Genomic DNA, 27294 nt, shown 5'->3' on the forward strand with positions numbered 1-27294 from the left:
AGGGAACATAGAAAAGTCTTATCTACTTGAGGATAGGTACCAGACATTACTCAGTCAATTGCTAGCCTTCTTTAAAGATGGAGCACTGTCTTATTGCTAACTGAATGTACTTGCTAAAAACAAGACCGAGCAGCATCTTGCTCAATTGTAAAAGCATCTAATTTGTGCTGTTCACCCAGCAATAAGATGTATATGTTTTTCAGGAGAAAGGAATTTCCCAGCACGCTCTTCCACTCAAGAGTTTTTGATAACCATAAATTTGTGTTTAGTTCTTTAAGTAGATAGATATCATCAAGAACTTTGATCATTCAAGATATTTATTTATACAGAGAAAGGCAAATACCATATAATCTTAAATATATGTGCAAGCTAAATAACAAAATAAATGAATAAACAAAACAGAAACAGACTGATAGATACGGAGGACAAACTGATGATTGACAGATGGGAAGAAGGTTAGGGGATGGATAAGAAAGGTGAAGAGATTTAAAAGTATAAATTGTTTTTGTTATGAAAAATAGTTAAGGAGATGTAAAATACAGCATAAAGAATATAGTCAGAAATATTGTAATAACTACGTATAGTGTCAGATGGCTACCAGACTAATGGGAAGGCAGTACTTTATAACAAATTACATACATGTATAACCACTAAGTTGTACATCTGAAACCTATATAAAAAATATTGAAAGTGAACTGTAATTAAAAATAAAAAAATAATTAATAAATTGAGCAAATAAGTAATAGGGGAAAGGAAAAAAATAAGTTATAGAAAGAAAGCACTCTACCTAGGGTAAATACAGCACATCACACCTGCTAAATTTATTATGATTGCAGATAAATGATTTATAGCTATCAAATAAAGATTGCCAAAGATATTGCTATATACTTTCTCTAATAGTAAAAGTAATATGATTTTCATTGTTTTAAAAAAATTGGAAACAACAGCAAACTAGAAGAAAAATTCTCTCAAAACACAATGCCACTACATCTATCCAATTTTTATAGCACGTTTCAAGAAATTTTTAAGGACTTTTAAAATATACTTTATAAATAAATACTAAAATAAAAGGTATGTGTTTATACCTAACTAGCTTCAAAAAATAAGCATTATTTCAGTTCTGGGATATCTTACATGAGAGTTCTTAATCTATAACTTTATAAGAAGTTTGATGGTTCTTGCTATTTCCTCATAGTATTAATTATCCTAATACATGAAATATATGAGACATTTGGATACACTAGTAATTTATATATATTTATAAACACACATATATATGGATGTGTGAAAAGATAGATGTAAAAGAATCATCAATGCAGCATGATTTTAATAGTAGAAAAGACTAAAAACGACTTAATATTATAAATATAAGCCTGGTTTAAAAATTTTGGTACACCTAGAGAAAAAATATTTATGCAGCTATGGAAAGAAATTCAAGACATATTAGGTGAAAGTACAAATGTAAACACTGTACATAGTGTACTTCCATTTGTGTAACATAAATTAACATATATGTGTTTAATATTTCTGAAAGTACATAGAACATCTAGCCCCAGTAGATGGCTCTTGAAAGACAATCTGGACACTGGGAGCACTAAAGTAGGAGGAGTATTTACTTTTCACTTATACTGTTTTGTTCTGTTTGAGATTCTTTTATTTTGTCCATATATTGCTCTTTTATTAAGAAAAATAACTAGTTAATTTAAAAAATAATTTTAAGCTATCTATAGGCCTTAAGAGCATAGTGATGACCTTTAAAAGAACTGTTAACATGGAGTCATAAGAGAAGAATCCAGATCAGTATAGGTGAGAAGTGAGAGGGAGATGAGTAAATGATGACAATGTGAATAAAAAACTGAAGTTTTACTGTAAAAAAGAGAAGAAAGGTAAAGTAGCAGCTAAAGGTAGAAGCATGGTCAAGAGAAGGGATTGTTTCATTCGTTTGTTTTTTTTTTAAGTTGAGAGAAGCTTAAGTATATTTAAATGCTGATGAGAAGCTTCTTGTGGAGAGGGAGCAAGAAGGGGTCATCCATTAACTGAATAAACACTCTAAGAAGGCAAGAGAGTATGCTCCCAAGACAGGCCAAGGACACTTCCTTCTCTGTAATGAAATGTCAGGGAAGGAGGGAGATGAAATCTTGGGTCATTTGGCAGTCAGAAAGTGGCGAGTTGCACAAATTTCTGTCTCATGGCTTCTATCTTTGTGAAACAAGTGGTGAGATTATCTGCTGAATTAGAGGAAAAGCGGAACATGGACCGTTGGCCATCTCAGAAACTTAAAGAGAGATGTGTTTGTAAACCTTAATTTCAAAGAACAGGAAAGTATGTTGGCCAGAGACACATAGAAAGTTTGCTCAGATGAGGCTGGCATTCATGGTTTCTAGTAAAATCAACCAATCTGTTTTATGTGATTTCCCCCCAAGAGCACCTAGAACCCTGTGCAGGTATACAGAAAGCCAAGAGTTGGATTTTACAAATAAGTGCTAATCAAACATAAAGGGCAAAGGAGTTAATATTATACACAGACTCCTTCACCTTCCACTCCTCTTTCACCATCTTTAAAATCCAACAATATTCTCTGGATATATTTTTTTCACTTAATCACAATTCATAAATATGTGCATATTTTTCTGGCTAATCAGTGTGAGTTAAGATAAAGAGAGGGGAAAAAGTAACTTCAAAAGTTAAGAACTGGGATGTGAGAAGGAAAAAGACTAACAGTTGAGCATCAATTATTGTGCTAGATATTTACAAACTTGGTCTCATTTATTATGGAGTGGACAATGGCTATTTCCTGATTCTTCTAACAAAATTTCAATAAAGTTCCTACTACTCTCTTCTGAGACCATAGAATTGATGGGAAAACTTACCTCTCTGAGATCATATACTGTCAAAGCTATGGAAATGAAAGACATGAGTATGATGGCAAAAGCATATTCCTTGTAGTCTTCGCTAAACCACAAACAGACACTGAAGAGTTGAAATATGTAAAATGGATTTAAAACCTGTTGGTAAACATAAAAACAGGAAGCCGATGGTGATATTTAGGCTTTACACATAGCTATTCATTGACTTATTTGTTTTCATAATCATCTCTATGACACGAACCATCCCACACAATATTCTTATTTATTCGGCAATTACCTTGTACCAGACACTGCACTACAGTAAACAACTTCACCTAAATTTGCTCATTTTATTCCAATAATTACTTTATTAACCACATTTCATTACTTATCTCCATTTTAAAGATAAAGAAACTGAACCTTAGAGAATCTTGAGAAACTTCCCCAGGATCACACAGCTGTGACTTACAGACCAGGACTTAAACTTGAGCAATCTAGCCCCAGAGCACCTAATTTAAATCACTACTACACCTTATAATTTAAAAAGGAATATCTCATGTATCCTCATGTTGACCATCACAACAGTTGTGTAAAGAATACATATTTACATGTCTAACATTTCTAATGTACGGACTTTTGGGAGCCTGAAGTATTAGTTCAAGTTTTCAAAGCTAAATGCTTTCTGCTCTATGGTTGTCTATGATACATCTGCCATATTTGAAGCCATTAAAGTACTTTTTAGAATAGTAGATGAGTTGAAGGCTACATTTTCTCATAAGTAAAGAGCCAAGCTGAAAGTGGTAAGCTGTAACTGAGCATGTAGAACACTGTGGGAGAGAGTAGAGGTTCTCTGACCATTGTAATCCTGCTTTAGTTGAAAACATTTTGTGCCCTTACTTAAATTCCCTCTCATCAATTTCCATCTGCCTAAAACAGAAACAGTTATCTTTGCCTCTGGTTAGGAAAGAAGCACACGGGAACTTTTCCTATCAGTTTCTTTTGCTTTCTTTCATGAATGAAAGCTTGTTAAAAATATTGAGACAGTACCTTGAGTTTATAAACTTTTATTTAAGGCAAGGAGGAGTGGAGGTAGAGTGTAAGAAAAGACCCAGCGTACAGACATATGGTCATAGTTTCATAGCAATCATTGTAAAATGGATAATAAGCTCAATGATAGAGCCAATGGGGAAAAATTCAACTTAGTAAATGTTGGTCAAATCCTTCTTTCCCTCTCACATACACACTGAGATCAGTAGAACTAACTGATCTAATAAGTCTGAACACGTGATTTTCTTCCTAGAATTTTGGATACTGAGAAATTGTATATATTTCCCATAAGAAAAGAATATGGATTCAAATTTTTATTATTATTTTAGTTTAATGAAGTTGAGGCAGACTAAGAGACAAAGGATTAAAAAAGAAAGAGAATTTGAGTTCATCTAGTCATTAGAGGGTACATGGGCACATGAGCATCTTATCCTCTTATCCTATACCATGTCAGGCAATGTGTACAAAAGACTTCCTTCAAGAAAAAGAGTGAAGATATGTGAAGACAATATGCTTGACATTCTTTTAAAACTATCTCAAATTACAAGTACTTATTAACAGTAGCATTCTTGACCATTTGACTAGAACCAAGCTTCTCTATTTTCTATCCAGCACCAAAAGAAAGTACCGATTACCTCCTTGATGAGCAGTTTCCAAATTGGCGTGATTTCAACATCAATAGTATTAGGTCCACATATTAACCTCCTGCAGGGAGAGATCACAGATCACTCAATTACTGAACACAAAAATGAAACTCATTTCTTACTCATTCAAAAAAAGCTCTACTTCATATTCATTTTCTTACTTATGAGATCAGCACAAACCTCTCTTGCCATGTAACACCTCCATCCTTCTCAAAATAACTGGGGAGCTTTATTATATTACATCTACTGAACTCTTTCTGAAATCTAAATATTCCCATCCTGATAACTTGAGTATTTATTATTAGCAATTGTCTCATTCAAGTGTTTCAAGATTGACATTCTCTCAATTCTGATTCTCCCCTACTTTGGGTTCCATAGAAGTGGGAAGGAGAAGTCAAAAGGAGGGAATAATTCTACTGATAATGAATACTGTACTCACCTTCCTACTCCATTCTGTTCCAGAAAGTTGCAAAATGTGTTTCAATGTGAGTGAAAGGTGTTGGGTTTTTAAAAATAGCTCTGTACTACATAAAGCCCTTTAATTGAAAACCAAGAGGTGTTGTTGCTCTTGTTGTTGTTGTTGTTGTTGTTTGATAATGCACAGCAGTGACCCTTTATGAGTTATTTTGCTGTTGAGAACACTAACTCCTCTCTCTGTGCCTTCTAGATATTTTAAATCCAATAGCTTGGCCAAACTTTAATCAATAACTGATTTGGTATTTTGGAGCTACAGGTCTTGCATGATATTCTTCTGCTGTTCCATAATTATCATTTAACTATGTTATACTAGTATAATATATACTTCCTGATTACAATCAAAACCGGCTCAAACTTATATTATAACAACCTTGAAGAGCCTTGTATAGAGTAGAAAGAGCACTGAACTTACAGTCTGGAATGTGAGACTCAGTTCTTTCTCTATCATTTCCCATCTGTGTGGCCTTGTCCAGGCCATTAAACCTCTCTGAACCTCAGATTTCTTAGGATGTTATATTGAGAAGAAGAGAGTGCCTGTTCTACCTCCCCCAGAAGGTTGCTCTGAAGAAGTGAGATAATATATGTGAAAACATTTAATTTAATAATTCTAAGTAAAGTATTACCATGTTTTCTGATATTGATCAGTTAAGATAACTATTAACTGGGCTCTCTATTTGGCTAACTTGTAAGCGTTCTTTTGAGGTGATATAGATAACAATATACATGTACCTAATTTCTTGTTCTTCTCTTGTCAGACCTGATCCAAATTTTAGGTATATCTTGGCAGAACTGAGCTGGTCTTCCAAAGATCTAAAATAATAATAATGAGAAAAACATATTTAGCCAATGTTTTGGAGATAATATATTTTTTCCTTCGGACGCAATTGCCGAAACGACTTACCCAATTTTCTGGAACTGTTCTTCTAAGTGGTTCCAGACATATCTTATTTTCTGCACTTTTATGCATCTCACCTACAAAAGAAAAGTACTAAGGAAGTCTCTAGTTTGAGGATCGGCAAATATACAGCAATTCACTGGCTAAAGAAGCGTTTGTGGAAGAAGTAAAGATGAAGCCCTACTATACTTATTTAAAATTTTATCTTTTCTTTATTTATCTTATACTTTCTTACTACATAAATGGCATTCTTTATTAGAAGTCATCATTCAGTAGCCTGTATCATGGGCTTACTATATGAGTAAGTATATGAATAAAACTCGGTCTCTGCATTCTACTGCTTTATAACTTACCAGTGGAAAAAATGTAATCAAAAAAAAAAAAGAAAGAAAGAAAGGAAACCATATCATACAGTGAAATATGTACATGTCAAGAAATAAAAATGTAATAAAATAAAAAGTATAGTATTGAAATGCTATAGATATATGGAGAGGGCCAATGACAGAAGGCTTTGTGGAGAAGATCTGAGCTTCAGCCTTGAAGGACTGCGATAATTTTGCTCAGATGAAAAGGGAAGAGAGCATTTCAAAAAAATGATGTACAAGTTAGTTGTGGCGAGGGGCAAGTGAGTGGGCCTGTTTGAGGAATGACGAATGAGGCTAGAAAGATAAGGTATTTAGGACTTCATCTTGCAGGCAATATACTCAGAGTAACCTATAAAAGAGACACTAGAAAAGATTAGGCTGGTAATAGGTACTAGGACAGAACTAGGAGTTTTTTGCAAGAAAATGCGCTCTAGGAAATGAGGGTTTGAGGGTAGTGGCCGTGGAATGGAAAGGAAAGGTTAATACTTATGACAATTACGGCCGTGTTTCTGACTTTTTAAAACAACTTTATATAGGAATCTGAATTTTCAGTAACTAGAGACCTAATTAAGCACAAAGAAAAACAGTGAGACTGTCATATTGCTGTGGTTATAACATCATTTTCCTATTGGAAACAACTGAGGAGCTTTAAAAAATACCCGTCTCTAAGAGATTCTGATTTCATTTGTATGAGGTGCAGCCTGGGTATAAATATTTTTAAGTTTTCTCAAGTAATTCTAATGTGAAGCCAAAGTTGAGAAACAGCAGTCAACACTTCATTTTACAGCTACTCTGATGATTGTGTCCTTTAGAAATTAAATCTATCTGCAAATCAGTTTCTCAATGAATAAGATGAGGCAATTGGCCAGATTATTTTTAACTTCCTTTGCAACTTCTCTTAATATGTTCTCTACCTATAAATATTATAGTTGGTATAACCATTAGATAAAATGCGAAAACTGGGAAGAGCATATAGCTGATACATAATAAGCATTCAGTACATTTTTTATTAAATGAAAAATTGCTTTGTACAACCACAGGTCAGCTAGAAATAGAGCCTAAATTCCTCAGCTTTAAGATCTGGGTTACCTTAAATGAATCTTAATCTTGTTCAATAAATACATGTGTGTGTGTATGTGTGTGTACACAGTGCACTCTCTCACACATATTCATAGTCACCAAGTAAGAGTGTTAAATCCTGTATTTTTCTTTTACAGAATGGATTTATTTCAATGAGGTTGGTTGCATAATAAATTTTATAAAAGTAAATTCTATGTTCCAATAGATTTTCAGTCTAAAATTAGACTTAATTGCCAGTGGGAATGATTCTTCTTCCTTCACAAGCTGCAAATTAAGAGTGAGAAAGAGTATCTGAAAGTAATCAGCCTGGGGTGTGTTAATTGTCATAGCCCATCTTGGAAACTCAAGTTTCTTGCTCACATCTTTCTTTCTTTTCCAGTATTCCCAGCAATTCTGCAAATAGAGCTGAATCGTAATTGCAACTATTGTTTTTTGAGTATATAGGAGCTTTTCGCACCTTGACTTTAGTCTTTTTCATTTCACTGTGGTAGGACAGCTATTATTTTCATCTTCACTTCACCCTTGACGTTCATTTTGACTAAATAACTTGCCCAAGATTGTACCTATTAAAAAGCAGGGCTGGAATTCAAACTCAAACTCATCTGGCCCCAAAGCCCAATCTCTCAAAGGAACTACTAGTCAACCTAGATTCAGAAGGAGGCCTAAAAATCCTGTAACTTCCACGAATCCAGTTGTATAAAGGGAGGGTTTCTTACATTATTAAGTCTATAAGTTCAAAATTCATGTTGGAAAAAATTTAAAGGACAAACGATGATAAAATATGAAGCCAGTGCTGAGTTAGAGAACCTAGATCAAGAGGCTGCAAAACCACAAGCTGAGATTGAAAAAATTATAGAATATAATAGAAACAAAACATCAGCAGATGAAGGCGGCGATAATAAGGAATAAGAAAATTGAAAATCTCATTAACTCCTGACAAATTTCTCACAGAGTTTCTCTGCTTCCCTTAGCCCCTCCAGAGGCTCTAGAAACCGGTAAGAGGATATTAAGCATAATATTTGCAAGGGATGAAGTTTCTTTGCCCATTTCCCAGAGCCTCATACCATGAAATATAATTAGGAAACCAGAGATCTGCTGTGGAGTGAATTTCATCCTTTCTCTCAGAACCAGGAAGCTTCCCCCTTCCCAGGCATCCTGCTCTCCATTTCTAATTGGAACATGTTTAACAGGTTAGGCACTGGGTTCCAGTATCGCACGTAATCCTACAAGATGGTTCTTAGAGGCTCCTCTTAGTCTGTGTTTGCTAACTTGACAAGGTTGTTTGCTGCTGTCTCCAAACTCCCCCTAAATGGCCCTGAATGGTTATCATTCTGGTATTGTTATTGTTATTTGTTGTCATGGCTGTGAGATCTCCAATTTTAATGAAAGTTTCAGTCCTTTATGAATACAGTTTGTTACAGTTCACAAATCCATCTTCTCATTTTAGGTTCAAACAGCCCTAAGAAACAAGCAAAGATGGAGTTATTACTCTAATTTTATAAATAAGAAATTTAAGGCCCAGACAGGCTATAACTAGCCAAACTTCCCGTACCATATGCTAGGAAGTGAAGATATCAAGCTTGGGTGCCAAAATATTCCACTTCAAGACTTTTGCCTCTTTCTCTCATTTTGTTTGTTCACTTGAACATTTCTTCATTTGTCTGTCCACTTATTTGTATGATGCAATTAAAGATACTGGAAATTAGTAATACTCTGAGGCCATGTCCATGAGGCTGTTGAATGGCCGGCCACCTAACAGATTAAGCAATCTGTTATTTGCAGGTGCTTGAGCTCTTTTGTTTTTGTTTGTTTTAACAGTTAACATGATTGAGTAATAACAACTGACAATACAAAAAGTGCTCTGCAATTGGCTATTATTATTGTTTTAAATTGATCTTGAGCTCCTAAGATTAATGTAAACAGCTGTCTACACATATATAAATTTAAGAGAAAACAGTCTGTCCTATAAATATGTTCTTATGTAAATGTTAACTAATAATAATCTAAGTAGTACCCATTGACTATGGAGAGGAGAGAGTAACTCAAATACATTTGAATGACAGATTCAAAATAAGGTCATCTTGCAGGCATAGCAAATTCCCTGGGATATTCCTGGGTGATTACTTTTACTGTAAGATAAACCTTGTTATATAGATTATGATGCAGGGCCTGATGCTACTAAGAGCTAATATCTATGACCATTTATTACATATTTGGTACCATATTGATCTTGTTTTCCTGAATGTATTAAATTTCATCAATTAATATTACAAGTAGGTATGCTCATCATTTTACACATGAAAACACTGAGGCTCGGCAGAGTTTAATAATTAATCTAAGGTTGTCATCGATGTCGCACATAGCCATTTATAATGTTCTGCGCTGTCAATTGAAGGGTGACACAATGGAGGATCTGAATTTAACTTTGTAGTTTTTTAGAAAAAAATAAATTTCTTTAGCATCAGCAGTAGCCATAAATGTACTTACCTTTAGGTCTGGCTTTCTGATGGCTCTATTTATGACATAGTCCTCATCTGTAATGAGAGGGTGGTCAGGAGTGAGACCAAATGCGCTGTTTAATGCTGACAGGTGGATCCACATTACCTTTTTCCAAGAGTAAGTCTGGAATTCATCCTGAGGAAATAGACACCACAACCCCAGTGAAATTAAGTGAAGTCATCAGGCTAAAATTCAACCTGTAAAACATCATTTTAACATAATTTGATAAGTTTATGGAGTTAACAAATATTCCATACAGAATTATATACCTTTGAAAGCTGGTAGATACAGAGCCTTGACAGGAAAGTCTCATTTTTGCTTATCGAGCAATCAGGATGTGAATATGAGGCACTGCCACAAACAGCAAAGCTGAGTCGAGAGGCAGATTCGCAGGTAAGAGTTACTTTTCCCTATTTTCCCCAACATGGGGCTACAGCCAGAGGCAGAATTCCACAGGGGGAAAAAAAAATGTTTTTCAAAGGTTTATGTAGGTCTCTGAGGGTGAGAAAACTTGATTAACTAAACTATCCCGTTTCTAGGCTTAATAGCTTGACTTCAATTCCACCTCTTCCAGAACACCTCTCACTGGGTGTGAGGCAGGGGAAACTGCCATTATATTAACTTCAAAAGATTCTTACTGTCCCTCCGTTATGCTCCTAACCCCTTTCTGCCTAATATTATCTTAGTTCTTTTAGGCTATTTTGAAGGTAGTGACCTTTATATCCCATCCATGTGGACAACTGCAATCTGCTCGGTGAGAGTCTAACGAATTGATAGAAAAAAGATTGAATGTATGGACTGAACATGCCCAAAAGTAACTGTCAAGCTGTTAGCACAGGTAGAATTAAAGAAAGTACCTTCTTTCCTGAGCCTAACTGAAGCTGCTTCTTTTTGCAGTTCACTGATGATTTCATTATAGGATAAAAACTGAGAGAGCAGCACTGGATTGAGTAATAGATGCCACAATGGTTCTTTAGAGATCAGTGTGATGACAGTGGTAATTAACAGTGATTAAATGGGTAAATACTACTACACATAAAACCCACTTAAATGCCTGGTAAACCTTAGGAGCTAGGAAGAACAGCAGGTGAAGTCAAACCTGGGAAACGATCTGATGCCTGGGAAATATATGTCAGAGCTGGGAATTGTCTCCACCACACCCACTTTTGCTATAAAGACCGAGCTGACTCTGCAAAAGGCAGAGAGACGATATTTAGTTGTTGTAGCTAAATCTCTTACACTGATTCTCAATAGAAGCCCATCTCCACGACTTTGCTTCTTCCGCTTCCTTAACCCAGAATTCACATCCTCCTTTCCTCTCTTTAGGTTTTCATATGGCTAGATCCTGAGCATCCTTCAGGGTCTATATTAAAGTTTATATCTTAGGAAATTCCCTAATTTCTCTGGGGAACCTTTCTGCTATACCATCAGGATATGAAGATTCTAACCACATTCTACCCATTGTACTACCCTTCACCTTATCACTCTTCTTGGACTGTGGGTGGACATGTGTCTGATGTATGTTTGTGCTCCAGCCAGGTCTAGCACTGATTGCGTGCACGTGCATGTGTATGTTTGTGTGTGTATGTGCACATGTGCACACATGAGAGAGAGAGAGAGAGAGAGAGGTGGGAGGAGGGGAGAAAGCAAAGGAAAGGAAATATGGAGGGGAAGAAAAAGGAAGGAAAAGATAAAGAAGAGAAGGGAAGGAAGAGGGAGAGGAAGAGAGAGAGGAGAGGAAGAAAGAAAAAGCCCCAGTAGAAATCTGAAAGTTAATAAGTTAATTTTTAAATGAGTAAAATTGGCTATTACCCCATTGTAAAAAAAAAAAAAAAAATTCTAAATCAAATCAAATCAAATTTTTATGGAATTATCTTCCAAGCCTAAGAATGACTGAAGATGGCTAAATTTCCAATGACTGACTCATGTAACTGGTGGACATGTTCTAGGTGTTGTGGAACGAAAGACCCAGAACACACCTTGACATGATTCATCATTATAGAGCTTCGCCTTTGAGCACATCAAAGGGGGCTTTGTTATGAGAAAGATTTTTAGAACTTCCGGCCACCAAGTGAAGGCAGGTAGGAAAATCGCTACTCTTGGTCCTCTTAAGTGAAATAAAATAATAACTACTAATTTTCATCATTATTTAGCATTTTATAAAAAAATTTGTGTCAGTTATCTCATTTTAGGTGCAGTTCTCCAAAGTTAGTATTATTATCTCCATTTTTCAGGTGATAAAACTCTCCATCAACAAGACCAAGAACTGTTCAAGCCAGTCGGGTATGGGTAGCAAGGGACAATTGAGATCTGAGGCCAGGTCTTCCTACTTCCAATCTTGACTCTTTCAACTTGTTTTGACAAGTTCTCCATGTTGTTTGTGTCTCATGTATAAAAATCACCTCGAATCCCGTACTTTGTAACAAATAATACCCAATTCTTAGAATCTCTGTTCTCTTGGCAACAGAAAATCTGATTCCCTATATCAAGCTGTCACTACTCTTCCTGAGTGACAGAAAACACATGTCTAGATTGTAATGCCTAAAAAGGGAAAAGCAAAGCGAAGCATTGGAACTCCCAAGCTCTCACATGCCACTATTAATCCAATACACCATCTGTATGTCTTAGTCTAGGTGAGTATAAAAAACTGAAATTCATCAGTAGGCCTCCATCTAATTATAGCCTATAGAATATTAAAGTGATGGCGCTTGGATATATTTTGCTTTTAAGCTCATTTCTTGTCATCTTCTTGACCCTTGGACCCTATAACTCATAATTCTACATAATTCAAATTAGAATTCTATAGACTAAATAAAGATACTACACAAGGCAACCATTTTTCTTAGAGTAAGGTAGTGATGAAGACTTTTTTTCTTGCTTACTGCCCTATTAAAAACTCTGTGAAACTATCTATATTTTTTAAAGGAATTCACCCAACTTTTCAAGGGGAGAAAAAGGGCAAAGAAATTAAGAAAAAGTGTTTAAAGTGTGTCAATATGATGCAGTTACTTCAGATAACAAAACTGACTTCTCTCAGTTTTCGGTTCGGTCCAATAAGGAAAGAGCGCAGCTCCTTCCTGAGTTCAAATCTCAGCTCCAAAGAGTCTTGAAAAGTCATTGTAACTCTCTACACCTAATTTTCTTTATATGGCAAGTGGGGGTGAATAATGCCACATTTCATGGATGTTTGAAGGATTAAACACAATAATGCATGATGCCCCTGGTCCCGTGTCTGGCCCATAGCTGAGTGCAACAGACACTAATTTGGTGTAGCCTTGTTCCCCATTTTTCACAGTATAGCATTCCTGAGATCTTTCTGTAAACAGGAACTTACTTACCCTTTGAGGAAACTTTAGAATCTCTGAGAGTCTTTTTATTTATTTTTCCTTTTTGGAAAAGAAACATCTTTACCTGGAAATGGCTATTTTCACTTCAGTCTATTTCCCAGCTCTCTCAAGTGGTTAATGATCTGTAAAATACTTACTTGTACCAGAGGAATTACCATTTTAAGTAATTGCTTTGTAGTACAAATAATCCAAACTGTGTTCCTGGTAAAGCTAGACTTTGAACACCTCATGTCTCATTTAGCAGATTTACCTCCTCTTTCCCAAGAGAATTAACCAGATCAGTCTTTGAACTCTTAAGAGTAGGATTTAAAATAATTCAAGAGTGCATTTCAAAGAATTGAATGCACACAGAGGACCCATGATTTGACCTGGACAGAAAGATAGAGAAGAAAACCTGGGCATTTTTTATTTCCTGCGGCCTTGAACTTTCTGAACCTGAAAATGACAGACTTTTATATTTGAGTGAAGTGAATGACCTTAGTCATCTTCTTCCAAGCTTTGGCTATAAGCACCTCATCTCTCGGAACGTAAAAGCATTGTAATGGTCACTTTAAGTTCAGGCCGTGCTGTGACACCCTCTTGTGTAGAAGTTCACTCTGTAACCATGTACTTTTGAGTTCACCTTAAAAAGAAAAAAGTAACCCATGGCAAAGTTCTTAAGAGACATTAGAAATCAGTACTTTTCACTTGGAGATGGATACATTGAAATGCTAAAAAGTTGAACTCTGTCTGCATTGAAGTACTTAAAGAATTATGGAGAAAGTAGTAACTTACATTTCTCTGGCTCTTTTAAAAATACCGTACTACCTGCACAGACTCCTAACTCTGACAAAGTACTATTCTTTCTGTATTTAAGTATTACTTTTTTCTTTCTCTTTCCCTCTGTTGGCTAGATCCATTGATACTCCAGACACCTTGACTTCATATTCCCAAAGCTGCTTAGCTGCAGAGTTGATGTTGGCTAGAATATGGGATTTAGTTATAAAATATACAAAGTTCTAAGCATCAGAAAAAAATCTCACACTAATTGTTTTCTCAGTACTACTGGGACATGTTGACACTCCCTTCCCCCAACAACAACAACAAAAAAAGGTGATGTGGAGGAGTGGCCAATGCAATGAAGTTATGTGGCAAAGCAAAGGCTATGTCTATGTTTGCAGGCAAAACAAAAAAGAAAGAAAGAAAGAAAATCCTGAACAACTCAGAGCTTGTTTCTGGAGATACTTGTATTTTTGTTTGTTTTTATAGCCGTTTTCTGAAGGAAAAGGAAGTAGAGAATTGGCTGGCTCATTGTCTGAAATATCTGGAGACGCAATGTGCAGTTAAGAAGGGATGAATAAAAAGATAAAATTGGTTTTAAAATGTGTGTAGTAACCAATGCCCACGGAATGCCTGTGCGCCAGGCATAGTTTCGCCTCGGCACTTACACATATACCACCTCATTTAAGCAGATGTGGGGTAAGTAACTTGTCTATTATAGACTGAATTTTCCCAAATTCACATGTTGAAGCCGTATCCCCCCCTCCCCCTCATGTGCCTGCATTTGGAGATAGGGCCTCTATCTCTATCTCTCTCTCTCTTTCCCTCCCTCCCTCTCTCCTTCCCTCTCTCTCCCTCTCACTCCTTCTCCCCTCTTCTCCTTCCCCATACTTTTGCTGTCTGTCATGAGAGAATACAGAGAAAAGGCAGTTGGCAGTCTGCAAGCCACAAAGGAAGCTTCCACTAAAAACCAACCCTGCCACAGCCCAAGCTAATACATTGTCCAAGGTAGGTCAAGCACAACACTGGGAAGCAAACCCAAGCAGTCAGGCTCCAGAGTCTTTATTCTTAAATCACTTCAAAATATGTCTCTGCAGAGTCTGGTCACTGGACAGGGAATAAGAAGATCTTCGCTTTAGACTCTAGTTCGATTCTCAGTACTTTTGCTTTCACTCTTCATAGCTAGGGACCCTGAGCATTTCTTCCAGCTTCTCTATGCCTGCATTCATAAAATGGGTGAAAAATAATCTCTACCAGTAAAGACCAAATGAGGTAACATATATGCAAATGCTTTGAGAACTGTAAATCGCAATACAAATAGCCCTGTGTTATAAAGGATAATGGCCTCAAAATTATTTGCCTTAACATAGAATCATTTCTGAGAGGTCAAACCAAAAGATCTCAGAGAGTCTTCGCTGGATATCTAAGGAAAAACCAGGTTGGAATGTGGAGTGGAGGGCTGGGATCCAGAAGAGGGAAACTGTACTTAAAAGAAACATAACACAATCTTCTCTCAAGCACGATGCTTCACTTTAGTGGCTTTGTAATAAAATACTGGTACAAACCTTGAGGCCATGTATTGCAGATTTCATTCAATGTATTTAATTGAATTAAATAAATATTGAGTGCCTACTGCACCCATGTGCTAGATGCTATGGGAAATAAAAGTAAGCCACAATTACTGTCTTCAAAAGGTTTATAATCTAATAGAAAAAAAGCTACAAAAAGAAATGTGGCATGGTTGGGGGGGCGGGGGAGGGAACTCTGGATTTAAAGAGTTAGAAGACAGATTTACGTTTTTTGCCCACCTATTCCCTTTACCTGGATGGTATTCCATGTGCACCTCCCCACCAGCCACCATCGCCTTTTAACTCTTTTTTTTTTTTATTATCCACTAAAGCTCAGGAACGCCTATCCTAGTTTTCTCGACTCAGTCAAATATCTATTTTATAATCCTACCATAACCGTGAACCTTTCCTAAGTAGCATTTACAACAATCGGACTTTTATATGTATCTGTGCAATGGTCTAATGAACTCTCTACCCCCTGCCCATGAGCTACCTTTGTGATTGGAACATAACCTGTGCTCATCAAATTTATGAAAGAGGAAGGGAGGGAAAGAAGGAAAATGGGATGGAGGTAGGGACATGGCTGACATTTACTAGGTTGTAAAGTTACTTGTCCACTCACCTGCAAAACAGAGGTGATAACACCCATTTTCCAGGGTTATTATGAGAATTAAATAATCAATGAGATGCTATTTTTATAAAATATTAAATAAATAACATTTTAATATAAGATAGACTGCTAAAGGCTTGATAACAGACAGAGATGAAAATACAGAGCTAAAAAAAAATGAAGGAATGGTCATTAATTCCCTCTAGAATTGGGGCAGAAAATATATTAACAAAAACTTAATAGAAAAGGTTGTATGTAGCTGAGGAATGAGTAGGTTTTAATAAGTAAAAACAGAACATATTTCTATATTTACTTTATAGAGAATGCATGTTTGAGTGTGTGCATGTGTGCATGGATATATGTGTGCATGTGCATGTTTCTGTGTGTTTTTGACTTGACTCTTCACCAGAATGTTACTCTGTAAGGACAGGGATTTCTGCCTGTTTTGTTCATAACTGTAGTCTCAGTATCTATAATAATTTCTGGGATAGGATTGAAGTTCAGTAAATATTTATTGAATGAATAAATAATAATGAATCGATAATAATAAAATGAATGGATGAGATTGGGAATATCAGATGAAATTTTATAACTAAAAGCACAAACAAAACAAAGAAAAAATGGTGTTGCTGGGGAGCCTGGGCTTAGAGCGACCATCTTGCAGAAGAGGAGGGTGGAGAGGAGTTATGAGATCCAGAAAACACAAACACAAATACTGGCGGCTGGTGAGAATCGTGGTAGGCTCATGGACTTTAGAGCCCATTTGCATGGCTGATTTGCAGAGTTTCTGAGTTTTCAAACTAAAGCTCCCAGTGCTGGTATCTTTAGATGAAACTGAAGGGAAAATGCTCCTCCTTAAATCATTGAAATGATATGCCCTGAATCAGGCCTCATAATCAATCATCACAAAGTCATCCTCTGCACAACATAGGTCTTTGACAACCAGTGACATACAATGGCAATGAAGGAAAGAATGTATTTGTAATTATAATAAAGATGAAAACTAGAAATCATCAGGAGCATCTGAATTCAAAACACCAATGAATATAAATCATGTTATTTGCATAGAAATGTGGCATCACTATAGATACTGGTTAAAATTCAGAAGTAGATGAATAATGGATAAAACTCCGCTCTTAAAATTATTAAATAACGTGTAATTGCTCTTCTCTTTTGGAAAAATCTCACTCTTAAAAGCACTTAATAACAGAAGGAAAACTGAAAGTAAACTGGGTGCTAAAGACTTTCAGTCAGAATATCATAGCTTTTTTGAAAAATGTTAAGAAATTACTGCCTAATCAGTATCTGTGATAATGATCTGTAATCTTACCACTGTGAGATTGATGATAAATATCAAGTACTGATTTTTTAATAACATAAAAAACAGATATACAACATATTTTCAAGTAGAGGTCATCCAGTTCTCCTTAATGAGACTTCACAGTTCAGCTATTGTAATATAATTCACATAAAATATTTTAAGATGTCATTTTAATGCAAATAATATATTAGCAGACTTTTAAACTCTTGGTGCCCAAAGCTTATTTTCTTCTAAGGTTCAGATAGCAAGAGTGTTTGAAATAATTGAGTTCTTGTCTAATTACCAAACGACTAATTTAGAACCTCATTTATTTGGAGAGTCTCTGCCATAGCAAATCCATTTAAAATGACACACAAGAGCACGTAATTAAAAATTAAAGTTGAAATCAAGACGAAAAAGGCAAGACTGAAACTGGTTTCAATCTCTCTAGCTAGCTGAGAAGGGCAGTGAAACAGGGGAGTAATAGATTTTCAAAGAGGCAAAGAAAGAGGCAGGATGATGGAAAGCAGATATCTGCAGCACACAGTGCTTTTTCTTTGAATCTTTCTAGTATATGTCCAGTTGCAAAGCTGACCACCTGTACTTAGGAGGGGCGACCTGATTGAATATGAATGAGTGCTAGGAGTCCCAGCCACAGGAAACATCATGCCTCCTGTCCTGGAAGGGATTGCCAATCCTGCTAGCTAATAAGGGGAAGGCACAGCATCCAATGAGCAGGGTCATCATGCACGGGTGCACCTAGTCTATCTCTAGTAAGCTCTTTGGTAGAGCAAGCTTGTTAAGTTGCTTGAACAATAACACACACACACACACACACACACACACACACACACACGAAAATGATCTTTGATAATGCACTTTACAGTTCACAAATAGCTTTTACATATATAACCTCACTTCATCTTTGGACCAGCCAAGGAAAGAACAAGTACTTTTACTAGGCCCATTTTTCAAGTGAGAAAACTGAGGTCCTGAAAGATTAGATTACAAACCTAAGATGTAACATATCTAAGGTGCTAGGGCTATACATTAAAATTTTTGAGCCCAAATCCCAAAATACACCATCTCCCTGTTGGTAACACTTTTTATTTCCTTCACTTTTCCTAAATCTTTCTCTTCTCTCCCTTTAACTTACTTCCCTGTCCATTTCTTTCACTTTTCTCCATTCTCTTGCCATTTCCAGCTCATTTCCTATTATTCCTATCTGTGCTTTGACTTTGCCAACAACCTCAGAGAGTACAGTTCAGTCAACCAGATGTTCTCAGATCGGGAGAGTCTGATGATGCATAAAGTTTTTCTGCTTCTGAGATTGTTTCTGCTGCAGCAAAAGCATTAGCCTTGAAGAACTAGTTTGGGGAAATGGAAGTACCTGCAGAATAAATTTAAGTACTTTTCTAAATCATTCTTTTATGCTAGAAAATAAGGATCTCATAGATCATTAAGTTCACATGGAAGAGATTGATCTAGGAAAGGATCCCGTATTTCTTATGCCCCTACTCTGAACCCCAGGAAGCAAACCTCTCTCTGCTCCTGATCCAGCAAGACACTCGGGCTTTGTATGGAAAGACCCTTATAACACTTTGGTAAATCTGGGTCATTCACTTGAGACTATAAAAACATATAATGGCTGAACCATAATGCATATGTCCAGGGTTTTAGTCCTCTTTCAAAGACCAAGTGAGCTCATAAATGGAGGTGATGACTGTACACAGCAGTTTTTCTCAAAGTAATTTCCCTTACCAGAAGCATTAGGATCAACTGAGAACTCATTAAAAATGTAAATTCTTGGGTCTCAATTCATATCTACTGAATTAGAAATTCTGGGGTGGAGCCCAGCAATCTCTGTTATAAAGCCCTCCAGATGATTCTGATATGGCTGAAGTTTGATAACCACTGGTCTAAGTACAGTTGCATGGGAATAGTGCTAGGCTTTGGGACTTAGCCCTGGTTAGGCCCCTCACTCACCTAAGTGTATTGGTAAAGTATATCTCTCTAAGCAGAAACTTTTCCATATTCTACTTTAATCCTCACAACCCTATAAGAAAATTAATATCAGCTGTGGGTGAGAAATAAGGAAGGTGAGTTTCAAGGAGTTTTAAAGAATGTGCCCAGAGTCATGCAGCTGGTAGACAACAGAGCCGGGTCCTTCTCACTTAACTCTTTCTGCCCAGGAAAGCTGCCTCTCATGAAGACAGTTTCTCCTTAGCTCTCTGGTGAAGTCCTTCTTGGGAAGTGCCAGGCACTCTTCTCTCATGCATCGCCTGTGAGCCTTCATGAAGTATGGTTCGATGCAGTGCGGAGTTCGGCTCACAGCCCAAATCATCAATATAACTTGCTCTTACTCCACAATAATTTTGATTTCTTGAAGCCTTGAAGTTTATTCTTAAAGAATCTTGAGTTAAAATACAGTTGAATTTGAGAGGAGGTGCCTCAGCTATCTATCACCTGCATCATGGTTCACATGTCAACTAAGCTAGAACATACAACAGGTGGTTCTTGAAGTAACCAGGATCTAAAAACAAGGAATGGGGCTGACAGCAGTGGAACGAAACAACAAAGACAAATTTCATCCAATTTACAATTTCATTAAGGTCTAGCTCCCAACTCTGTTAAATCGAAATGTGGAATGTTGTGGGGAGCCAGTTATAAGACTAGTTGTTATCTCTCCTCCTTACCACATTAAATAAAATGTTTAATAGAGAAATTGCTATATATAAAAAGAAGTTAACAGCCCAGTAGAGGTTGATTTATCAAAAATCTGTTGTCATTCTGGGTCATTTGGACTGATACATTGTTGGAAACACAGTAAAAATCAGGCATTAAAGGGTCCTCTATGAGACTGTCTTTTGACACTCATCAATAGGAAAGTCTTCTTCAGCCTTCGGCCAGCACTTGTTTATAGAATTCCTACCACGTGCAGGAACCAAGGATATAACAACTGAGTTAGAAATCGTCCCTTCCCTGTAGAACTGACAATCTGGCAGGAGCGAAGCACATTGTGTAAGTCAGTGGTCCCCAACCTTTGTGGCACCAGAGACTGGTGCTTCTATGAGACTCTAATGACTAACGATCTGAGGTGGTGATGCTAGTGCTGGGGAGCAGCTGCAAATACAGATGAAGCTTTGCTGCTCACCTCCTTCTCACCTCCTTCTGTGCAGCCTGGTTCCTAATAGGCCATGGACCGGTACTGGTCTGCAGCTTGGGAATTGGGGATCTCTTAGCCTAAGTGCAATGAGCACTAGGAAGAAGTGCTATGGGAGCGAAGTCAAGGAAAGTCATCTAATGCCAGGACCTTGCATTAACAAAGAGATGCAACGACCTTGGAAACAAGATGGCTGCATTTCTTACCCTAGCGCATATGCAGGGTACAACATGCCCCATCAATCACTGTGGCTCTCTCAAGTGAACAGGGGAGACAACATCTTCCTCAGAGGAGTGCTCCCTATCTCCTCCTCACTTCTTCCCTCCTGCCAGAGTTGCTTCAGTGGACTGGGGCTGGAATAGGAATAGATATATCAGGATTCAAGGGGAAGGATTGGTGTGGATTTTGTACCTGTAGCCTGACTTTTCTTCCCACTGCCTATTATTTTCAACTGTTGACGTTGTTATTCTCTGCTCTAATATTCACAAAGCTCACAAATTTAAAAGGAATACCCTGCGAAATTGGTCCTCTTAATCAAATCCCAACATACGCAAAAGAGTAAATTCTTGCTAAATATGTAAAGTCAAGGCTGTGACAGAACCTGAGGCTAGAGCCTCCTTCCATCACCTGCTTTGTGCACATCGCCCACAGCCATCCCATAAAGTGATGTCCAGGAGAAAATGCCTCCAGGTACAAAATCAAGAACATACTTACTGTTGTCCTCAGCAACACAACATCCGCTTCTTGCAAAGAACACGGGATGCAATTTGCCCACACACGCCAAGCAGGTCTCCAGTAAAACACCAAGGGGAGGATCCCAAATGAGAAGATAGATCCAGCAAGGCAGAGAGTTTTCCGGCAACGGTGAGTCTGGTAGCCAAATATCTCCTGAAACAGAACCGAAATGACCCCGATTATCAGTTAAGCACGATAAACAACAAATGAACAAATTGGGACTTTGATGATAAAACTGAGAGTAGAAAGTAAAAAGGTTGAACAGGATGAAGGGAGGACAAACTGAGAGGTTGAGAGAAGGGAGAAGGATCCCTGACAAAGTGTAAGACATAATCCCAAGTCTCTAAAAAGCCACAATCTAACTAGGAAATTTACTTGCTTCAATTTGAGCACCAGCTACCCTGTACCAAGCACTGTGCTAGATGACGTGTTATCTCGTTTAACTCTCACAATCATTCCCTGAATAAGATATTACCCCCACTTCATAAATAATGAGACTGAGCTCAGAAAGACTGAATGGAATGACTTATCCGAGGGTACATAGCTAGGAAGTTTGGCTGTCAAAATTTAAACTCAGGTCTGTCAGCCTCCAAGTCTTGAGTTTGATTCACAGCTTTCACAGACATGACCCTAAGGAATGTGATGGGACTAGGTGATGGTAGCAACCAATGATTCCTTTAACTAGGACCAGCAGCCTCATGGGCAGGAGGGGCTAGAACCCAGCCTTGAGTTTGGAGTCAAGATTTAGTGAGTTTGGCCACAAGAGGATGAACAACTAACTGCCAACTTGTCTTTAGGAGTTTGGAGTAGAACTATGCCTTCCCCTCCTCGTCTTGTTCAGTTACAGAAAGAATTTTACAGCAGGAGAAAAAAATCATAAAGACTATTTGGTTTACTTCGATGCATGCCTATGGAGTTCCTGCTATGTGCCTTAATTCCATAGCTATATCCCATAAATCCGTAGGTATACTTTACACTGGTTATAATGGCTCAAATTGAGAAGACGTAAAGATTTCTGGTTAAAAGCACATTCTCTGGACCAAGACATTTTGGGTTCAAAACTTAGCTATGCCACTCACCGGGTGTGACCTTGAACAAATTACTTACTCTCTTTATTCCTCAGTTTGTCTTCCACAAAATGAGGTTAATGATAGTACCCACCTCACAGGGTTGCTATAAAGTCTAAATTAGTTAATAATACTGCTGCTACTGCTGCTGCTGCTATCACTAGTATTTTACCATTTCCTCAAACATAGACCTGAAATTCTACTGCCTTGTTTATTGGAGTTTAAATCTCAGAATTTCTAGTGTCAATAGTTCTGCTCTTATTAGAATTGCCTGTTAGGTTAATAAGGAGCAGGGTCATGCAACTTTAAATCTCCCAACATCTCTATCTTTCTTGATAAGATTACATTATCAGAAAAGGTTCTGTGAACCTTGGATGAAAGCAACTCTTAAGTGTAATTATCAGGCTCCTCCTTTCATTAACAACACATGCAGGTGCTGAATGGCTTCCATAGATATTGGCATGCTTGTGATAAAATGTTCACATTAACTCAGAAACACAAGCTTTTGACTGAGTTCGCAAAGTAGAATATCTATCTTGACATGAAAACTCTTCTGTCCCAAGGCCAAGCTATTACTCTACAGATGTCAAGCCTGGAATGGCTCTGTTGCAATGCTTTGTTGATCCCACATTGAGCAGGGGCCCACAATTTCATACCTGTCTTGAGTCCATACCACCATCTTTTATCATGTGATTTTTATGTTCTGACACTTAGGAATAGATCAACTTCTCCTATACGACCAAAGCCTTCTATCACCTTTTACAACATGTTATATTTAAAAACTTCCTTTTCTTGCCATTGTGCCTCATGCGATCTGCCTGAGTTATGCTACTTCTTTAGCACAAACCTCCCTGTCACCATAGGTTCTTTTACAAGCTATGCAATAAAAGTCCTCTGTAGTTTCCAAAATGTCTTCATGTTCATTATCAAAATAAAGTTGGTAGGACTTATTGTCTTCACTTTCCAGCTAAGAAAACTGAAGCTTTTCTGATAATGTAGTCTTTATCAAGAAAGATAGAGATGTCTGTGTAATAATTATTATTAGAAACTGTTTGGTAACGATGAGAACAGCTAGCATTTACTGAGCACTTAAAAGCTCTTTGGCAATCACTTTACATACACTTTCCCATTAAGTTGAAGAAGATTAAATAAGTTTTCCAAGGCAAAAGCTCACCAGTAACTCAAAACTGGGCTTCCAGTCTAGACTTTTGCGGCACATGGAAGAAAATGTGATCTGGCCACATCTACCCTGAGGCTCTTCGTTTCGTCTTGAATTTTGGTTCAAGTTAACAAATGTTTTTTTAAGTGGCCATCAAAGAGCAGGCATGTGTTAGACACAGAGGTGAATGAGACCACGTTTCTAGCCTCGAGAAGCTCATTAGTGGGAAGAGAAACACATAAACAGATAAGATTAAACAAGGTTAGAGCAATAAAAGGGTTATGTTGAGGGCCGACTATATAAGTTGTCATCTGGATGGGGTGCTATTAGTGACACTGGAACAACAGAGGTAGACCAGAAGCGTTCCAGGCCAGTCAGATGACTACTGCCTTAGTTATAATGGAGTGTTACCTAAATGTTTGCCTGCTCTCATTCCTGTGGACACCACGACACCAGTTAGTAGTCCAAGACCCATAAACCATTGCTAAATTTTCAGTAAAACAGCTGGAATGATGTGGAAAAGAAATGTTCAATTATTGCTTGTTGAAGTGAGTTGAATTCTACTAAACTTGAAGTGAATTGCATTGCAGGGATCATTAATAGATACTGGGTTTAAAATTACAAAAGTTAGCATATACTGTTTATTATCACCCCATACCAATCTACTTAGATTGTTTGCATCATTAAGGGTTTAAACTTTGGCTTCTAGATATTGAAGCCTCTTCCCTTGCAGAACCTCTATATTCAAGAAGTCAAATTACGCTCCCCAAAACAATTGTTTAAACTTTGTTGCTAAAGCCAAAAATCCCTTAAGGATCTATAAACTCTCTTTCCAGAAGAATACAGAGACACATATAAATCAACCTCTATAGAGATTCAGGGGGGTTCCAGAGCCTAGCTAAGACCCTGCCTTAGTGGGTTCCTAAGGTGAATCGAGGCTGACCTTTCAGAGTTTACACTCTTTAACTTAAGGCATGACACTAGGTAAGCACTTAGCACATGTAGAAATATGAAGATAGGGGCTCATGCAGGTTAAGGGTGAGAGGGTGATAACAAGAGCAGGGCAATGGCCTACAGCAAGAAGCTTCCTAAGGTGATGTCATCACCTGGGACTCACCAAGTCCTGAGAGTGGCTATCAACCTTTTCATCCCAAAGGCTGCCAGCAAGGAAGACTCAAGTCAACCAGGTCTCACAGGTCAGGTTATAATGAGAGAGTGAGATGTGTGTGACTATCATACCAACCAGATACATATTCAGAGTAAGCATTAAGAATTTATTCTCTCTCCAATGATACCATCTTCACAGTTGTGACTGTCTTGCCATGGAGCCAATATCCAAGTATAGTGCTTCAAATTGGCTCTAGAACCTTCTCTGACCATCTTGTACCCTGACTGACATGTTTTCTTTAAACATAGTAATACATTCAATCAAATTACAGTCAAATCCTGTTGATCTGAGAGCCATTTATTCTTTTTGTGACAATTTTGCATTTCTCTACTAGCTTCATTAAATATTTGAAAGTTTAAATAATTCCTTTTCTAAAAAGATAATCTATTTTCCCTTATTTTGTATGTGAAGAAAATGTTTTACTATAATTTCCATGCACTACAACAAATTATGCCAAAGGAATACAATTTACCTCACTGTTTATCCCAACCTCAAGCCCTAATCAAATTTCTGCCTCAGTAGTTTCTTGTTTCCTACTCTTTTCTGCTAAAAGATGATTTCCTAAGAATCCTGTAAGTTGACTTCTAGAAATGAGTGAGAAATTTTCAACTTGCATGACCTAATCCAGAAATCTTAGATTGGAGGCTCAAAAATAATGGCCTACATAGGTTTCTTGATGGCCTCAGAAGTACTTCTTAAAACTTTAAACTGGTCCTCTAGCAATTTTCATATGAAAATTCTGATTGCTACCTTTTCTTTAGAATAAATCAAAAATTATGACAACACTGTACCCATTTTCCTGCACTGTAAGAATCAGCTGGAAACCAGTAAGAGACATGTACAAAATCACCCAGGAACTAGCCCAACAGCAACCAGTGAGAGGAGGATGAGGTACGTTCAATCAGGATCTTAAACAGCACTGCGAACAAATCAACTCCAGCAACACCCAATACTATGAATGACTCTTAGTAATATAATAAATAGTAAGTGAAAAAAGTCAGTGTGAAGGATCACATCTTCAAAAGGTAAACTTTTAAAATATGATTAAAAACAACTAAAATTTAAAATACATATTTTAGGTTACACTTCAGTCAGAGTAATCTCTATAGCAAGGAGAGCAAGGGAATGATGGGCATATAACTCAGGGCAATGGTTACCTCTCTTGGGGGAAGGCAGGGAAATGAGGGACTCCACTATCAAATGTAAATTTTGTCAAGGTTCTAATTTTTGTTTGGGGAGATAGAGTCATCATATTATTATAAAGATCTAATTAAATAACTAACAAAATTAATGCAACACAGCGTAGGCAAATAATGACAGTGTGTCATGAACCAAGGATTTTGAACAGTCTAATTGTAAGCACTGAACTCTAAGGGAAATAAAAAAAAAGAAAGAATCAGCCAGAGTGAGTAAAAGATGCTCCTCTTCGAAAGATCAGGTGCTCTCTCATTTCCCAGGGCCTCTGCCATGCTCACTTTTTCCCCCAACACTGAGGCCATATGCCAGATTCCATTTCTTATCTCAAATCAGGCCTGCTCCTTGGAGTTACAGCCTCACGCTGTAGGCTGCTGGTTCTCAGCCAAGGGTGATTTTGCCCCTCAGGGAATATTTGCAAAAATGGAGACATTTTTGTTCACTCTCAACTGGGTGAAAGATGCCATTCACTGATGGGTAGAGGCCAAGAATGTTGCTAAGCATCCTACAGTGCAGAGAACAGTTGCCCCCAATCTCCACAACAAAAAATTTCTAGCCCAAAATAGTGCCCACGTCGATAAACTTGCTGTAGGCATTTGAGTTTCCCCCACCTAAATTAAGCAGGTCTCTTGGTCCTAGTGCCTAGGATGTCATCCTCAGCACCCAGAGAACTAGAAAGTTTTGATATGGAAATCTAAGACTTAAAAGGATTCACATTTAATGCCAAATGACCACTAAAGTCAACAGTAGTCACAGCAACTCATTTTGCAGATGAGGAAACTGAGTTGTTAAGAAACAAAGGAAATTCCCCACATAGTCTACACTTGCTTCCCTCCCTGACCTGAGCCACTATATCTTATTTCGCCCCAGCCATGAGGATTGGACATTTGCTTGAACTCAGGGAGCCCTTTCCTACCTCAGGGTCTTCCTTCTCAGAGAGGTTTCAGCTAATCTCCTATATTTTAATTATAAGCCCCCTGATCTCACCCTTTGCAAATACAGTTTTAGTATTTTCACAATTTACAATTAGTATTTTACTTGCTTTTCTAACTGTTACTCCTTTCAGCCTCCCCAACAACAAGACTTTAAGTTTTGTTTCCTCTGATACTGTTTACCCAGGCCCTAGTACATTATTTGCATGTAGTCAGCACTCAGCAAATATTTACTAAATGAATGAATAAATAAATGAGTGACTGTACTAAAGGAAAGAAAGAAGAGAGAAGAAAGAAAGGATAGAGGGAGAGACGGAATGGAAATTAATAAAACCTTACTCTCCTTGTTCCTAGCTCAATACGTTTAACTATGTCCCTTTCTTGAAGACTCTAAAAATTAAATCGGTCTACTGTGGGGTGACAGGTAAGGAAATGGAAG

At 37.3% G+C, this 27294-nt stretch overlaps 1 protein-coding gene across 2 annotated transcripts in view; it reads right to left on the reverse strand.

The window, feature by feature from the left end:
- ATP13A4 (ATPase 13A4) overlaps positions 1–27294 on the reverse strand; it is a 115222-nt gene that overhangs the window by 61304 nt on the left and 26624 nt on the right. Inside the window, exons 2-7 of one of the 2 annotated variants that reach the window (XM_016136346.2) lie at positions 21315–21488; positions 9842–9988; positions 5916–5986; positions 5744–5824; positions 4529–4598; positions 2871–3005 (exon numbers count right to left, since the gene is read on the reverse strand). In XM_016136346.2, the coding sequence (XP_015991832.2) occupies positions 2871–3005; positions 4529–4598; positions 5744–5824; positions 5916–5986; positions 9842–9988; positions 21315–21488 (678 nt within the window). Of the gene's footprint in view, positions 1–2870; positions 3006–4528; positions 4599–5743; positions 5825–5915; positions 5987–9841; positions 9989–21314; positions 21489–27294 lie in introns of those variants that run through there. The other variant, XM_016136347.2, reaches the window with a different exon arrangement.

The sequence above is a fragment of the Rousettus aegyptiacus genome, unplaced genomic scaffold, assembly GCF_014176215.1.
Source record: "Rousettus aegyptiacus isolate mRouAeg1 unplaced genomic scaffold, mRouAeg1.p scaffold_m13_p_4, whole genome shotgun sequence".
In the NCBI taxonomy this organism is placed as follows: Eukaryota; Metazoa; Chordata; class Mammalia; order Chiroptera; family Pteropodidae; genus Rousettus; species Rousettus aegyptiacus.